The sequence below is a fragment of the Gavia stellata genome, chromosome 25 (assembly GCF_030936135.1).
Source record: "Gavia stellata isolate bGavSte3 chromosome 25, bGavSte3.hap2, whole genome shotgun sequence".
Classification (NCBI taxonomy): Eukaryota; Metazoa; Chordata; class Aves; order Gaviiformes; family Gaviidae; genus Gavia; species Gavia stellata.
Genome location: NC_082618.1, coordinates 4,233,421 through 4,250,866, shown reverse-complemented (window position 1 = coordinate 4,250,866; position 17,446 = coordinate 4,233,421). Strand labels below are relative to the sequence as shown.

Sequence of the window (17,446 nt, the reverse complement as noted above, 5' to 3'; positions counted from 1 at the left end):
AGTTCTAAAAGCCATACCATCTATTACTCGTTACCGCTGCATCCATCTCACATCCTTTCAAGTTTTAAATATTTTCTTTACTTAAGAAAGTGACCTTAGAACCAGAATATTTTTTAAATGTGTATTTCCTTCCATATACTGTCCTCCTACACAAAATACCAGTTTAACATAGTTTGTCAAAGTATTTGTGAGAACAATGGAGAGAGTTAGGAAAGATTATTTTTCTTATTGAAGGCAACCATTGCCAGCTTTATTATTTTGACCTTAATATAAATTCTTAATAAGAAAAGTTGTGTTGAGCATCTATAAAAAGTAACTCACACAGCTATGCATTTCACATCTTTGTACTAACAAAAGTACAAGATATTTTTATTCCGCTAAACCTATAAAACAGAACCAAGTTCATAAACGTAATTTTTTTTAACTAGCCACTTCAGAGAACTCATGAACCAGTGACACACAACGATCCAAAAAACTAGCTATATTTTCACAATTGTCTTTAATGTTGAAACAAACTTCTGTTTAATTGGTAAAAAAAAATTTAAAAAAAATCAAACGTACCCCAAAAAGAAATGCCGTATTTTAGGAACATCCTTTTTTTTTTTTTTTATATAAATTGGGAATGCACTTACAAAAGATACTTCTTTACAAGCCAGACTGCAGTCTCCCAGCCCTGAATTTGGATTTCAAGTTCAGCCACACAGCCAAGTAAATGTGGCCTCTAAGAACAGGTCACCTCACAAGCGTCTGACAGAGCCAGGGAATCACTGCTGTTCGGAAGGAAGCTTACGCTTGAATCCATGGGTTTGCTACCTGATTATCAAACTTGATGTACCATTAAAACCACTATCCTAGAGAGAAATAGTCCAAAATGATTAGATCAAAATAACCTGCCAATTAACCATGACATAATTACACCACTTAAATGAGAGCAGAGTCCTCAGAAGACAACAGAATCCAAATGCCGTATTTCAGCTGGCTAAAGCTCCGACGGCACTTCTGTGACACAGAGCCAAGTTTTCGCTTAGCAGTTTTACAAACTCTTGTTAAACGTACAGCTGAACCCATGCTGACAATGGCCACCTTTAAAAAAGTTATTCTTAGCAGCAAAGAGGACCGGTGCTGGACTCCAGCAGCTACCACAGCCAGTACCGATGACGGTGCTGGGCATCGGGTAGATACCAAAGCAAAAAACTAAGACCTTTGCTCGAGGACAACAATACAGAGGGAATTAATTTTAAGAAACATAACTCAGTTGCCAAAACAATTCAATGTACAGTTTCGCTCCACGCCATTCTTGCCATTAAGACTTCTTCTCCTCATATTTGAAGTCAAACTGTGCAATCACTAAAACGTGAAGTGAACAAGCAAGCAAGTTTTGTGATGTTACCGGTGAAAAGAAACCATGCACAAGACAAGACTGGATCTGCTGATAGCTGCTTTAAACCAATTTCTTATACTTCCACACAAGGAGAGATTACCACGTATATGCTTTTCTTTGCATCTTAATGCAGTATTTTGTTATTTTATTTTTAAACTATGATCTCAGGAGATTGCACCAAGCCTAGAACTCTAAAATTATTTCCTGACTGTTCAGTATAACTTAAACTCTATATTTGACATAAAACATACACAATTTCCACTGCTCAAACTAGCTTCCCTCTGCAATGGGGGTGTAAGCAAAAAAAAAAAAAAGAAAGAAAAAATCAGTATGCAAACCTGTACTCAGAGCTTTTGAGTTGTGTTCACGGCTGGGACATGGTACAACTACAGCAGCAGCTTTACCACAACCCAGCTGCATTCTACTCCTTAATAAAAGCATTGAGTCCACACACTTCCTACCCAGTTCAGCCCTGGACATGCAGAAACATGAAAGAAACATTTTTCCTGGGAAATGATGGCTAAGGCAATCGCTAGGAAACACGGCACATGGGAGAGTCACCCCCTCATCTCACAGGCAGCTCAGGAGTTGGACAGCATGACAGAATATCTGAAGCGTGACTTAAGAAAACTCTGTATTTCATCCTTTGCTCTCAGTAGAACTGCAGCATTAATGTTTCAAGCGAAAGTTGGATACATTACATCACAGCTGCTGAAGCACTAATGAATGAAAAAGGATTCAGAGGTTCAGTTTAGCTAGAAAATAGATTTTGCATTTAAACAGAGGTTCATTTTGCCCATAGAGCATTCGACATACGTGTTCACAAGCCCCACACTGAGACTGGAAAAGCTTAACGGGCAGATCAAAACTTAAGTCTATGCCAGACAGGATTCTGTAAACTTTAAAAAGTGAAACCTATTGACCTGCCACCCACAAACTAACTTCTCATCAGTGTAAAATACATCCTGGAAAACTAAAATACCACAGCCCATGGGCTAGTGCCAGTTACAGAAACAATGTCATCAAGGTTTTCCACACAACTCCCAACATCTCAATGTCGCAGGATAGCCTAGATGTGACCACATATCCGTACCATGACAAATCCTTTGACAAGTTTTTTCCCCACTCCCAAGAGCAGAAAAAAAAACCCCAAACCAACGATATTCTTCATGCAGAGGAGGATGCGCGACACAGACAATCCTCAAAATATTTCTGCAGCTCGCAAAGCTCAGTTGTTTGTATTGACAGAAAGAACCCCGATGTACTAATTTCACTCTTACTGTCATTACAAATGAAGAAGTGTTCTTTATTGGCTCTTGTAAAGGAACTGGAAATGGAGGCAGCATTTTAGCAGGCTACTTAAAACAGTCTGGTATAAACATACCTGTCTGTACAAAGCAATTAATCTCTTCCCAGTTTCCAGTAGCCTTGTTAATAAGTCAGCACCGATTTCAAGGAGCGTATGTGTGATTTAGCTGTTTACCAAGTTATTCTGCTACTCAGGAGCGATACAAAGACAGAAGCAAGGCGCTGGTGAGACTCAGGAACTGCATTCAGACACAACCACTTTCTCAACTGAGTGTGAAATTCCCAACAGGGTATTCTACTGGATTTTAAGTGCTAGCTAGAGAGTTAAGCTAAAGATTAGATGTTCTAGACGTTAAGTTCCCCATATCCTTTCCCACAGCAGAAAGGAAACTGTACTCTCTTCTACCATTAAAACCTTACCTTAAGACCTTCTGCCTGTGGAGGGGAAACTCTGTTACAGTACTTTCTTACAAGTCTCCCAAAACTCTTACTTTACAAAAAGTAATGGGACACCAATGAGACACCTGACAATTTCACTGCTGATTTTGAAAAGCAACAATAAAATTGAGTCTGGCAAACTGACTTGCTGATACCATTAAGAAGTATGTCAGAGGAACTACCTATACAGAATTTCCTATCTGTGCTACCACCCGCTGCACTGGCGGTAGCGAGAGCAGAAATATTGTTGTAAATAACGGGTTTATTCACAAGTGGCTGCTGAGCACGATCACTGAAAACTAGCAAAGTTAAAAAAAAAAAGATATCTGTAAGTTGGCAGCCTGCCTATCAGCAGCAGCAGCCACTTTTTTAACCTTGCTGCAGAACCCTCCGGGCTGGCCTCGCCCCACTTACCCGGAGGGGGTGACCGGGGACTCCACGGTCGTGTGCTCGGCCACGCTGCTCGCACCCCCTGCCACGGAGCCGGTGCCCGGGAAGACCCCCCCGGCTCAGGGCGACCTACCTCCAGCAGCAACCCGGGGCTTCCACCGCCTCCCTTCCCGAGGAGCCTGCTCCCGGCCCCCGCCTCACCCCCGCCTCTCACCCGGGCGCGCAGACCTTTCGGGAGGGAGGCGTTTAGCCGGTACCGCGCCCCCGCCAGCCCCCCCCGGCCCGGGCAGAGGCCTGACCCCGCCGGCCGCCTCCTCACCTCCTCGCTCTCGCCGCGGGAGCCGGCTGCCAGGCGGGAGACGCTCTCCAGCACCTCGCAGAACTGCTCCAGGCTGACGGCCTCGTCGCCGCGGCTGAGGCGCTCCTCCAGCCAGCGCACCAGCGTGCTGTGGTGCCGCGACACCAGCGACTCGGGCAGCGCCGCCTCCCGCAGCCGCGCCGTGGCTTCCCGCAGCCGGGCCTGGTCCAGCAGCACCTCGGCCGGGGGCAGCGGCGGCGCCGGGCTGGCGGCGGCGCCGGGCGGGAAGGGGGCGCCGGGCTGAGGCGCGGCGGCCGCCCCCTCCATGCCTTCCTCGGCGCCCTCCTCCTCCTCCTCGCTGCTGTGGCTCGCCGCCGTCCCCATGAGCCCCCCGGAGGCGCCGACGCTGCGACTCGACGCTCGGCAGAGCCGCTTCTCCTTCCCCCTCCTCCGGCCGCCGCCGCCCCGGCTTAGTCAGCAACTTCCCGGCCCGCCGCACCTGTCAGCTCCCGGCCGGCGGCGGCCGCGCCACACTGCCGCCAAGCGACGCCCGGCGCCGCAAAGTCCCGCCCCGCCCCGGAAAGGCACGGTGCGGCCGCGCCGCGCGACACTCGCCGTAAAGCGGCGCCGTGGGAAAGAGCCTCGTCGTTCCCCCCCCCCCGCGCTGGCCACACTGCCGTCCGCCGCCGCCACCACGCTGCTGTGCGGCGAGGAAAGTGTCGTGAAGGGGTCGGGCGCGTCCGTGGCGAACACGTGACCCGCCCGGCGGGGTGGCGCGGCCCCATGTGGCGGGGTGCGGCGGCGGCGCTGCTGTGCCTGGGGGCCGCCTGCCTGCTGGGCCGCGGGTTCGATCCCCGCGCCTGGCTGCTGCCGCCCCGCGGCCGCCTGCTGAGCGCCGCCGAGCTGGCCCGGTACCGCGGGGCGGCGGGCGAGCCCGGCCTCTACCTCGCCGTGCTGGGCCGCGTCTTCGACGTGGAGCGCGGCCGCAGGCACTACGGTCCCGGCGGCGCCTACAGCGGCCTCGCAGGTACCTCCAGTGGGGCGGGGGGGGCCGCCGGGGCCCTGGGTTTGGGCCTCGCTGGGGCCTGCCTGGGCCCTGTCAGGAGCTTGGCGGGGCCTGGCTGGGGCTCACCGCCTGCCTGGGCCCTGTCAGGGGCTCTGCGGGGCCTGGCTGGGGCTCACCGCCTGCCTGGGCCCTGTCAGGGGCTCTGCGGGGCCTGGCTGGGGCTCACCGCCTGCCTGGGCCCTGTCAGGGGCTCTGCGGGGCCTGGCTGGGGCTCACCGCCTGCCTGGGCCCTGTCAGGGGCTCTGCGGGGCCTGGCTGGGGCTCACCGCCTGCCTGGGCCCTGTCAGGGGCTCTGCGGGGCCTGGCTGGGGCTCACCGCCTGCCTGGGCCCTGTCAGGGGCTCTGCGGGGCCTGGCTGGGGCTCACCGCCTGCCTGGGCCCTGTCAGGGGCTCTGCGGGGCCTGGCTGGGGCTCACCGCCTGCCTGGGCCCTGTCAGGGGCTCTGCGGGGCCTGGCTGGGGCTCACCGCCTGCCTGGGCCCTGTCAGGGGCTCTGCGGGGCCTGGCTGGGGCTCACCGCCTGCCTGTCCCGCAGGGAGAGATGCCACCAGAGCGTTTGCCACCGGCGACTTCACCCAAGCAGGGCTGGTGGACGACGTCTCGGCGCTGTCACCAGGCGAGATGCTCACCATCCAGAGCTGGCTTGCCTTCTACGGCGACAACTATGATCCCGTGGGTAGGTGGGCCTGGCTGGGGTGACTACGGGCCAGGGAAGCGCCGGCGGAGGAGAGCGGGTGGGTGAGGGTGGGCCTGCAGCACAGCGACAGAAGGTTGGGGGACGTGGTGCTGCGTAGCACCAGGTTTCATCCTCAACATGTCCACCTTGGTGAGGGTCTTCCACCTGTGCTGCCGGAGCCCAGCATACTGAAACCTGCAAGCGATCAGCTGGAGCTGCTGCTAAATCAGATCTAGTTGGAGGTCTGCTTTCCTCTAAGGTGAAGCTTGAACAGTTTTCCTCCCCTGGGCTGTCAGCTGCAGCTCTCTGCCCTGCTTTTATTCATCTCTGCTCAGCAAAAGGCATGGAGCCAGCGCTGCGAGTTCTGAAATTAGCTGGACTCGGGAGACGGTAGGAGCAGCAGTGCAGGGAAACTATTTTGGGGAATGAGGTGCCTGAGTGGGAAAGAGTTCTGGGTTCTGCAGCTGAAAGTAGCATTGACTTTCTGATCTTTAATGAGGCTGTGCCTGAGCTTGTCCTGCATGGATTTATTAATGTGGGTAAATTGCTGTGTGATCTGAGAATGGAAGAGTTGTAAGCTCAGTTTGGTTTTAAAATTGGGCCATGGCGAGATCCTCCTTTTTTTGTCTTTAAATAACAAATTAAAAAAAAACCCCACAGATCTATTCATTTTCCTTGCCTGGAAGCACGGCGGTCTTAATTGCTCTTTTCTCCCAGGGAAGCTGGTGGGCAGATTCTACGATGAAAATGGGGCGCCGACAGAAGCCTTAAGGCAGGCTGAGGCTGCGATTGAGGAAGCTCTGAAGTTCCAAGCAGAAAGCAAGCAGAGGAAGCAGCAGTTTCCACCCTGCAACTCTGAATGGAGCTCTGCTAAGGGCAGCCGATTCTGGTGCTCCAGACAGAGGTAAACTTTGCCTTCCTGCCATCATGTTTGGACCCTTTAGAGCAGAGCATTTCTGCCTTTTTTTTTTGGGCGCCCTGAGCTTTCTCATTGCCTCTTCTAGCAGGAGTGGCGTAGGAAGATGTCCTGGCTCCTGCAGCCACTGCACTCCATAGTCTGTAGGTGAGGTCTGCCAGCTGCTCTGCAGAAGGGCATAGGTTGGTCCTAATGTGCTGAGCACTGGAGTACGCTGGGCATGGTCCCTTCCCCTGTCTGCATTCCCCAGGCTGTGCTTTCTGACAGAGGCAGAGCCAACCAGCAAGGAGCAGCGGTGCTGTTCTCCCTGTGCTGGGTTTAGCCGCTGCTGCTGTGTGAATTGGAATCCCTAGATTTTCTCTTCCAGTACAGCAACTGCTGATAGCCTCCACCCAGTCTGGAGTCGCACAGAGATGTAGGTTGGGCTAGTGAAAATGTTCTCCAGCGTGAGGTAGCAGAGGGGAACTCTGCTTACCAACTTGGTGAGCGGGTAAAAGGAAAATAAAGTTTCATCCCGATCATTGATACTTTTAGGAATTGTATTTCTGAAGCAAAAATCCTTGTCACACTGGAATCAAAATCAGGTTTCAGAATTGCCCACATGTTTACGTGAGCCTCCTGCCCTCAGGAAAACAGGACAGAAATCCCAGTAGTACTGTCTGCTGCATTTGAGCAGGTTTTCTCACCTATCAGGAGTCCAAGGATTAGCTTGTTTTTTTCAGACGGTTTCACAGCCTTTCTCACATGCCACTGCCACAACAGTTTTTACTTAAAACCCCATAAAAATGAGGTTGAGCTTTGACTAGTCATTTCCTAATTGGCCTGTTTAGTTGTATTCCTCTCTCAGTTTAGGGACTATTTTGTTTTAAGATTAAATCATTTGCAAAACGCTGGTACACCAGTAGCACTGCACACCTCGGGGGATCTGCTTCTATGCGTGAATGAGCTTGGGTGCAGCCCTGGGACTGAGTGTTGTGTGGCAGTCTCTTGTGTAAGAGTTTACAGGCTTAAAAGATGCGGTAGTTAGGGGAACAGGAAGGATTTGGCCCAAAAAGAGACACTATGCAGTAGTTGTGGAAGTAATTGAGACTTTTTTTTTTTGTTTCTTTTGCCCTAGTTCTCAAAATCACTATGTTCAGTCACAGCACAGGAGAAGGTGTGTGATTATCTGTGAGCAATTAGCTACCCCCAAAAAAGGCATTTTGCCATTAGACACGCTGTGCTACATAAGGCTATGATTCCTTTTCCAGCAATAGAAACAGGGGAAGCAGAAGTTGGTTGCTCCCAGAAAGGTGAGAGCATGTAGCAGCACTGATGAAACCAGGTTCAGGCCACAGGTTTCTGAAGCACAGCCAATAAAAAGCTGTGGGGTGTTAGCTGTTGGGAGCAAAGTCTACCTCGGTGAGTGTATTGTTAGTTCTAACTCTCCCAGATTGTCTTGGGTTTTATCTAATGATTCTCTATTGGCTGGAAGCATTTTCATGGATTCGAATTGTAATTTATATTTATTTTCCATTCTTAGTGGGGGAGTGAACAGAGACTGGACCGGAGTCCCGCGGAAGCTGTACCAGCCTGGTTCGAGGGGCAGTCACTGTGTGTGCGTGAGGACTACCGGTCCCCCGTGGGGCCAGCCGGACTCCACCGAGCACAGTGACAGAGGCGATCTGGATAACCCACTCCTGGAGGAATACAACAGCTGCCATCCGCTTGCCGAGCAGTGCGTCCTAACGGTGTGACTCTGAGTGCCAGATCCAAGGGGCACGTTGAGTCCTGCAGCGAAACATTGCACTTTGGGTGGGCAGCTCCATTCTCTTCCATCTGCGCAAAGGGAGCAATAACAATTTCATGTTATTTGTGACTCTATTTTAATGTGTGGAGATGAGAGAGGGAGGAAACACTCTGGCCAAGTTAGTGGCTAAAAAATCAGCAACGGGATGCTTTCTTAGTGCTTTATTTCTGTGGTATTTTTACATCTGGCAACAAACTGTAAGATGCACAGCCTGAATTATATTTAAAAACTGATTTCTTGTGCAGTCAGGAGAGAGGTGCTTGTGTGCACGGTGGTGGGTGCAATGTGTTGTGTTTTAAGGCAGCGAGGTAGTGAGCACAAGGACTGCTGCAGCATCACTGACCTCAGTTTATGCACAGTCCTCCAGTGGCTTGAACTCTGCCTACTGCATCGTAGTGCTAATGCTCCTTCCCAGTCACCTGATTTACTCCAGAGAGTTTAAAGGTAGCAGGGAGAAGCCCACATTTCTCCTACAATTAAAGTACACAGTATCTAGGAACTAGTGCAGTTTAGTTACACACAAGCTTTATCAAATTCTTGGAGTACAGAAGGCAAAGGTCATGGCTGTGTTTCCTCATTTAGTGTTTTGTATTAGATACTGTGCAAAGATAGTGGAAGCCACCTATGAGGATCGTTGTTTTATATTAACCTCACCATCCTGGTCCTCTGATTCGCTACTTCCAAACTACTCGGATCACAAATGGGTAGTTTTAAATAGGCAATAAAAAACGCTATATGGCAACATGACCATCCTGCTGTACTCTGCCTTCTATTTCCATTCTGGTACATGTCCATCAGACTGTGAGCTGAGGCTGGATGTATCCTCACAAGGCCCAGCTCCCTTAAATTCCATACATATTTTGTCATAGCTGGCGAAATTTGGTAATGTGAGCGACTCCCAGAACAGCAGGGCAAGTTCTTAGCATGTCTGTGTGGGGCTGAAAAGGACAAGGGAATACCTGCGTGGGGCCTGAGTGCTACAAACCCCAGACTGCAGGGAGGCAGTTGCTGTTTTTTGTAGTCTACTGTTAGAATCAGTTTCTGGTGTAGCTGCAGCCTTGAGAGAGACAGCCAGATTACACATGGTCCAGCAGTGGCACAGATCTGTGCTTTGTTCAGTTCTTAAGGCAGCTGTCACCTATTTATAAAAAACAGCTGGGAAGCATTTATAAACTCAGTTTTGGCCTACTACCACCTCTAAAGAAAGTCCTGCAAATTTAAGTAATTAGTTAATAACTAGTTTACAGGAGGCGTGGCAGCATTGCTACAAAGCAAGAGTAATCGCTTCATTGTGGTGACAGCAGGACATATTACAGCACTTTTCACCTATGATATTTAGATGAGGCTACAGCTGCCATGGATGGGAGCCATACTGCAATTTAAACATGTACATGCTTTCTGTAATAAACATTTGGGGTTTTGCATTTGGGTGGGGGGTTTCTTCTCCACTGTAATTGTGAAGAGAAGTCCTCCAAGGCACTTCCAGGCAGTTGTGCCAGCTCTTACCAGTCATCAGTGGAAGTTGTATGTGTAGCTGAGTGGCAGCAGAGCCATCGCACAGCATTCAAGGCCCCAGTGACACTTCCAGGACTGAAACTGAGCCCTGGGCTTGTGCCATCTTAGGGCAGGAGGGGGCTGTGTATTTCACATAACAATCCTGAAGATAAAGCTGTGTAACATCTGCAGGAGAGTAGCAAAGCAGTGCTTCATTGTCTCAGCAACTTCATGGGCATTTTAAGTGTCAGCATGTCAGTTGCTTTTGGACACATCTTCTTTCCCAAGAACTTGCATTTTAAAGTCAAACCGTCCCCAAAAATAGTTGGCAAGTGTCTTTAAAATAACTTTTAAGTGTCACAGCAAATTCCAGATTATTAAATACTGCAAAATGTAGTTCTAAGGGCAAGTCAATGTCACAAGTTGGAGTCTCGGTGAAGGTAGAGCAGCCATGTAACTTCTGAGCAAGTTTCATCTTGCTATATGCTTGAGCACTATGCAAATAGCACTGAAATGCTGAGGGGATGGTTTTGATATTAAGAGCTACACAAAAAAAAAAAATAAGCTGCTGCAGGAAGGCAAGATGGAATGGTGTTGCTTTAAGTTAAAGTAGGTTGAAAACCAATTCCCAGCATATTCCTCAGGTTAGTGTTTGGAAACACTAGGGGGGAGAAAAGTTTGTCTTACACTAGGAATAAGTCATCTGTTAAAGCAAACAAGGAGACACCCTCACTGACCTGAAGTGCTCCCAGATTATCTTGTTTCTACTCCCATTCAAAAGCTCAGCTAGATTCTCCTGTGGTATAACAGGGTGGGAAGAAAATAGTGATATTTACACAGGGATCAAGTTAACACAGTACAGTGCTCTAATGAAGCTCACCATTCACCTGTACGTCAGTAAATTTTATTAATAAAGATTAATGCATCACAACCTCACCAAGATGTTTTGGTGGGTTTTGCTATTGCATTGAATCTTTCCTTTTCCTGACATAAAGCTGCAGCAGTTACAGGCTCTTCAGGAGGCCGAGCTGCCCACCAGTATACCACTGAACACACAAATAGTTTGTTACTTTGAGTCAACTCAGCTTGTCCATTTAAACAGATGTGAGATGAGAACCGATTTACTCCGTGAACCTGTAGGAAATTAGGATTGTTTCATAAGAATGATTATAGATAAGTCTAGTGTAAGGCATTCAAGATGACTGTATGGTATAAACTAGAACACCAGACCCCATCAGACAAAAGAGCAGTTGTAGCAGTTCCACAACATGAAAATGAATACCTGGAATCATTTCAGAACAAAGAATAAAATTGCCATGCCCAATTGAATGTTATATCCCTAATTTTCCTTGTGGCTTGTAAAGGATAGCTTGCAGAGGGGCAGCTGTCTCTACAGGATAAGATACTTTCTTAACAAGGTTTCCACCTCACAATGCATTATCTAGTTATGCATTTTATTACAAGTAGAATCATTACACAACAAAGTAATGCATATTGGAAAAATACATTTTTACAATTACTCCAGACAAACATTGCAGATAAAATGCCATTGTTCTAAGACTTCCTTTTCTATTTCACAGATGGTATTAGCAGGTTCAGAGCTATTTTTGTCACTCGTACAAGCTTTGACTTTTCTAGAGATGAGTTTGCTGCAGTACCCAACTCTGCTGGTTACAGGAAAAAGAGGACTTGCCTATTAACATTTGATCTACAAAAAACCTTCCAGTCTTGGCCTCCCATATTGTTACATGTTAATTTGTAATCACTATGTGAGAAGTTGTACAAGCCAATGACTTCCTGTGCTGGAGATAAATAAGGCATCTATCAGCTTTTAGCTAGCAACTTGCTATGCCCTGCCTAGTACCTTCAACACTAACCTTCTCACTCCACTTAGTGGTGTGAAACAGTGACTGCACCTTTTTCAGATACACAAATTAAAAACTTAAGCCAGACCACATTTTGTGCTTGTGCAAGAGTGCTGGATGACTGCAATCAAAAGGAATCCAGTCTCAGAACAAAAAGCTACAGTATGAACCACCACAGCCTTCCCATGCAGCCCTGCTGAAGTGCCTGAAGCCTGGTTTGACAGCATCACTTCCCAGGGACAGAAGTTTGTTTTCCATTTACCTTTTTGTTCAATGCTTGGCACACTTGAGTCTCAAGGTGATAGATACCACTTAAAAGACAGCAGGGGTAAGAGGGGTGGGGTTTTTGGTCACAACTGTATGCTACAAAAAGGAAGAGCAGTTGTTTAAGGAGTTAGAAATGTGTTGACCACTACTACATTACTAAGTGCCTCCATTCACATTTGCACCCTGCAGCAGAGCATTGCCAGCAAAACTCCCCCAAGATCTCAGAGGTCTGACAGTTCAGACCAATACTAGGCAGAGTGCATAAAGGACTGAGACCCACCAGTTGTTTGGTGGGGTCAACCTCTTTAGTTGAAGAACTAGAAGAGAACTAACTTGGGTTTTGGTTCAAGTTGTGAGCTTTTCCCCTTTAACTCTGGCAGAAAGTTTCCTTCCAGCCAACTCTAAGAGCTATCTCAAAGGCACTTTAAAATGATCAAATTTGCTGAATTTAGTTGCTTTAAATTCAGTGAACACTTAGGCTGTACATTAGTTTACCAATAACCTTAACTTTCCTTTCAGGCTTCAGTGAGAAAGCAAGCTGGTACAGTATTGGCTGTAAAAAGCAAAACGAGTAGCATTACATATAGTTTCCCAGATCTTCCCAAGTTTCAGGCAGTTATAATTAATATTCCATTTTTAAAAAGAGCAACTAGCCAGCCTTAAGCTTCCCATGCAGTTAAGCTCAATTTTCACAAGATCTACATTCTTCATCATTTAAAAGGTTGCTTATTCTGTTAGAACTGAGCTCCCTGTTCCCTTGCCCCTTCCATCAGAGAAGTCACTGAAAAAAAGCTATGTTTAAATGCTTTAGCAATTACATGTCATGCAGTTTTCCAATTAAGTTGAAGTCTACAGGCTGTGGCCTTGGAAGCACACTCTTCTACCACTATCTTTCAGTATTCTGAGCACACACTTACCACTCCACAGCACTGCAGCTCCAAACCAAGAAGGAAGTCAACATGTTATCATGCGATACGCTATAATCAAGACTTCTTTCACCAAATGCACTTTCTCTCCATCATTGTTATCTTTCACTGCTAGAGACCTGCAACCAGTGATGTTCTGAAACGCCAGAAAGCAACGGACTACAAGTACAATGTTTTCCATCATCTATTTCACTCAAAAACCCAAACTGTAGCTTGCACTTAAATGCTTCAGACACCATTATTTTCCCCCTCATCCACCTGAAATACTATGCCGGAGATGCACCATTTGTATTAGTAACTGTGTTACAGAGACCAGTTGTGTTACCCAGGGCATTCTGTTGCAACATGACAGCAGCAGACTATTAAACAGTGAAGCAAATTTGTATTATCAACCATTCTTCTCTAGTGTTACACGGGTGAGATTCCAGTTATATGCATATTGGAAGATCAAAGTGCAGATCAAGTGAGACTTGATGTGAAATTCATCATGCAAATGTCAGCAATTACCCCCTCTCCCATCCTTTTCTTCTACAAGACTGAGAAAAACCTCAAGCAAGTCTCCCATAAAAGCAGCAGTCTGGCTTATCATCTCATCTTACTCTTTAAGACTGACAAGTCGCTATTCCAAACAGGGCAATGTGTCACCAACTTGTCCGTATTGTACACTGGAGCTAACAGTCATTAAGTAGATGCACAGCAGTTCATGGAGTAGAGATGAGGAATGCTGAGTTGAGTCTAAACCAGGTTCATCTCTTGGGATGAAAATAGCCTTAACATGGCATGTAGTTTTGCTTAAGTACACATTTTTTCTGACTGAAGCCTTTGCCCACCAAATCATAACCTTGTCCATCAGCAAAGTCCTTTCCTGTTTACCTAGACAATGTGGTGCTGGATTTTCACAGATTCAGCATGTTTAAGAGAGCATGACCAGCCTAGATTAAAATACTGCAGCTTAATCCAAATGCCTGGCACTGCACTGCCAGTTCAGAATCCTTCCTTCAAGGCCAGAGGCTTAATGTTGATAGGAAGCCTCCAAATACACTCCCACTCACCAGCAATGCTGCTGATACTGGACCCAAATTTAATGTCTAGCGGTGCAGCACATTCTACACTGGTAGGGTTACTGACTCTCCCGCAGCAGTTAACCAGGGTCTTTAAACCAAAGGAAAGTGCTACTCTCCCTCATGGGATTCATAATGCACTTCAGCATTTATTGCTGTATTGCGAGTTAGACTACTTCACCAGTTTTAGTGTTTCTCCATTTAGCATATGCTTAGGCCTTTCAGCGCACTGATGTTCATTTATACAAGTTTCATGAATTGGAAGGACTAGCAACGTAAATATGAAAGTGCAACAAAGTAGACTTCCACAGCTCTAGCAGGTATGAGCAAGAGTATTTACTGGCTAAAACAATCTTGCACTTCTCTTGAACATGCTAAAGCTAATGAGACATTTAGTGAGGAGGTATCAAGATGTGGATCTGCAATTCTGACTGCTTTGCATCAGATGTTGTAAAGCTTTCTGTTGTAAGGCCACAATTCTTGAGCTATGCTTAGAACTACCCCCATTGTTGAAGTTTTTTTGAAACAAACAGTGGTTGCAACAGCTCAGTCTAGCTTCACAAGAAGTCTGTTCTAGAGAAAGGGAACGTTTATCTTTAAGACAAAGCAAAGAAAGATACCTGGTTACCCTGAAACTTAATGGTATCTCTACTAAGCAGCCTGAAAGCCACAGGACTTAATAGAGTTGCTCAGTGCGAAGCACCATGACAAGGACAGACCTGTTTTATGTCAATTCAAACATCAGCCTAACAATTGCAGCTTCCATATCCCACCACAACTAAAAAGAGGGTCTAAATTCTTTTGTCACTTGGTTTCAATGATCCACCCGAATTCCTAGTGAAGTCTATCACAGCCCAATACATTTACAGTCATACAAAGTCATTAATACCAGAGTATATCATAACAGGGTCCTTAATTAGTTCAGTCTATTGCAGAAGACATGTATAGGCTTCCTCTTCCCTATCCAGAGGGCTTGTAAGCAGAGCTGCTGTCAGGAGCACTGACTGGGAATCCCTTTACTTCCACAGTTTACTAGGAGACTCCTCCCAGAGTCAGGACATCAAAGCAGATGTTACAAACTCGAACTGGCTTGTTCAGATCAAATTTTATGATAGGAATCTCCTTTGTTGAGCACTTATGGCAGAGCAGGCGTCCACAGTGTCGGCTGTTGATAGAAGAGGGGTGGGAGAAAAGTGAATTCACTCATAGTGAACACCAGGGTTTTACTGTTTGATATTCTTTATCAATGATAGTATCACTAAAAAGGTACAGTAGCAATGGAAATGCTACATTTTTCTTCTATCTTCTGATACCTCTCATATAATAATAGAATACTAATGCCAAAACACACATGCTGCTTCTACACTAGTCAATCACCCAGTACTACTTCAACTGATGCATTTGTAGTTTCTCTGGAACACTGGGCTAAGAGAAAAATCTTAGCTTAACATCCATCTAACCCAGCATATTTCGTAGAAGTTCAGACTAGTTAAGAAAAGGCAGCTCATGTCTACACAAGAGCAATCCATATCAGCATCTTCAGTCATTTCCACATTACAAACAGCACCCCTAACCTAAGCTGGCAGTGGCTGCCCAAACCTATGACCTCTTCCAGAGGAAGTCAGCCCCAGTACTGAAAGCAGGCATCCAAATCCTCTATTTCACTACTGAACTTTGACATGATTTCTCATTTCCAACAAATCAGAATATTAAGTGCACAAACTGCTTAAGATATGATTTTAGTCAGACCACAAGTTACTAATCTAGGACAGGGTGGAATGTTCCAGCTGGATTACTGGTTATACACCTACATTAACATGGAGGTTTCCTAAACCACCAGAAGGAACAAGCCTAGCTACATTTGGAAGAGGAATCCATTTCCTTGTAAGCACAGCAAGATGTGTCATATTACCAGTGATGCTTTCTTGTCGTGACTCCAAATTTGGCAGTGCATTCATAGCAGTTGGAGCCATCACACCAGGGAGGTTCTTTTGTCAGCATATCTGTTAGTGACAAAAATGTAAGGGCAAAATAGGCTCAGACACCTCCTGAGTACACTGTAACATTAAAGAGGCTTTTTCCAGTCTTAGACTGCATCCAGTATAATTGATTTAACTACTTTTGCAGTAGCTGCCATCTTGTTTGTAGACAATGTATAGTTGCTTTCATCAACATCACATTATCCACAGCGACTATATAGCACAAGTTAAAAAACAGTATCTAAGTTTTAAGCTACATAAGACTACAACACCAGCCAGGTGTCTCCATGTCTATCCTTCCAGAAGGAGTAATATTTAAGTTTGACAAGTCTGCATTGTGCACCTTCTCAGTTGATCATGAGAAAAATTAGTATTTCTACCCCCCATTTAAAGTAGTGGAATATTCCAAAGTTCAGCCCCCTCTGGAATTTAAGTCAGATGTTCAGAGTTCCTTCCTCCACCAAAGTATCTCAGAAGCATAAGCTAAAAACACTTTCCAACTGCAGCAAGTAGTACTTACCCAGCAGTCTAAAGAGAAGCTGTTTCGTAGCAACTTGGTAGTTGAAGATATTGACTCCTTGATTATTGTTAACTCCAAGACGAGCCCCAGCTCTCACTATGGCACGACACAAGTTAGCATTTCCCTTCATGTAAGCCAACAGGAGCACTGAAAAATAAAAGCCAGACACTTGCCTGCTAACAGAGTAGTAGGTCTTGTGTTACACTCAATCTAGAGTAGGATCTTTAGTTCTTTTAAGTTTCCATCTAACATTTGCATCTTACTGTTTTTAACATACTCCTGCCAATTATTCCAGCTTTAAAAGTGACATACCATTAACACAACTTGAGTGACTTTCAAGTTTAATAGCTGTTGAATCTCACCCACCTGTGTTTCCTTCAGCATCGGGTTTGTCTAGAGGGTATTCTGGCATACACTCCAAGAAGAGGTCACATATGGCTGCTGCATTATCTTTCCCATATTGTCCCAAAATATGCATTGGTGACTGGCCTCTGAGGAAAAGAGTTTGTATCCTGATCAAAGTCTGCTCGCTACTACAGTTACTCTTCCAACTCTCCTTGTTTTCAAGTTAGGTGCAGCATTGTTTAAGTCCAAATCAAAGTAACTCAGTACATCACACACAACTGCCTACTTTAGCTTCCTTTTTTGGTATATGTAATTTCCCACATAATTTAGACACAGCCTGCTCTGCACACTTCACTATAAAATTAGTGCAGAAATACTATAATCCAAGCCAAATCTTTCGGGTTTTTTTTTATCTAGTCATACTAGCACATATTTTAAAATAGATTGTGGTTCTTTTAGTCTGTTAAGACTATACCTATTACCTAATATTAAAGGCTTCCGCATCTACATTGCACTCTGTGAGAAGGACCCGGATATTGTTTAGGCGGCCATGCATCACTGCCAGATGAAGAGCTGAAAAGTAAGAGAGAAGCTTCAAGAATCTGAAGTAGCTCATGTCAGCAATAATTACAGCCTGATAAAATTAAGCACTCCCCTTCCACTTCCCCTACCTTCCCTCTCCAAAACTCCTTCCACCAGCTTTGATTTCTTGGACTTTCAGTCTTTTT

At 46.2% G+C, this 17,446-nt stretch overlaps 3 protein-coding genes across 3 annotated transcripts in view; 1 reads left to right on the top strand and 2 right to left on the bottom strand.

Moving 5' to 3' along the window:
• Nucleotides 1-4,199, bottom strand: part of ZZEF1 (zinc finger ZZ-type and EF-hand domain containing 1) — a 59,029-nt gene extending 54,830 nt beyond the window's left edge. The window contains exon 1 of the mRNA XM_059829075.1: nt 3,837-4,199. Coding sequence (XP_059685058.1) covers nt 3,837-4,199 — 363 coding nt within the window. The remainder of the gene's footprint in view (nt 1-3,836) is intronic.
• A 399-nt stretch (nt 4,200-4,598) lies between these two features.
• On the top strand, nt 4,599-9,639 carry LOC104257694 (neuferricin). Its single transcript, XM_059829474.1, has 4 exons — nt 4,599-4,842; nt 5,416-5,556; nt 6,274-6,460; nt 7,995-9,639. Exons 1-4 carry the CDS (start codon nt 4,599-4,601, stop codon nt 8,206-8,208), a joined length of 786 nt encoding a protein of 261 aa, XP_059685457.1. The 3' UTR covers nt 8,209-9,639.
• A 13-nt stretch (nt 9,640-9,652) lies between these two features.
• ANKFY1 (ankyrin repeat and FYVE domain containing 1) overlaps nt 9,653-17,446 on the bottom strand; it is a 35,671-nt gene continuing 27,877 nt past the window's right edge. The window contains exons 21-25 of the mRNA XM_059829501.1: nt 17,201-17,291; nt 16,740-16,864; nt 16,374-16,520; nt 15,787-15,877; nt 9,653-15,039 (exon numbers count right to left, since the gene is read on the bottom strand). Coding sequence (XP_059685484.1) covers nt 14,907-15,039; nt 15,787-15,877; nt 16,374-16,520; nt 16,740-16,864; nt 17,201-17,291 — 587 coding nt within the window. The 3' untranslated portion in view covers nt 9,653-14,906. The remainder of the gene's footprint in view (nt 15,040-15,786; nt 15,878-16,373; nt 16,521-16,739; nt 16,865-17,200; nt 17,292-17,446) is intronic.

What these genes read in the sequence shown, in the direction of transcription:
- LOC104257694 (XM_059829474.1), top strand. Translation starts at nt 4,599, where the DNA reads ATGTGGCGGGGTGCGGCGGCGGCGCTGCTGTGCCTGGGGGCCGCCTGC. An exon ending in CGCCTACAGCGGCCTCGCAG is followed by an intron (nt 4,843 to 5,415) that starts GTACCTCCAGTG and finishes CCTGTCCCGCAG; the next exon opens with GGAGAGATGCCACCAGAGCG. An exon ending in TTCTGGTGCTCCAGACAGAG is followed by an intron (nt 6,461 to 7,994) that starts GTAAACTTTGCC and finishes TTCCATTCTTAG; the next exon opens with TGGGGGAGTGAACAGAGACT.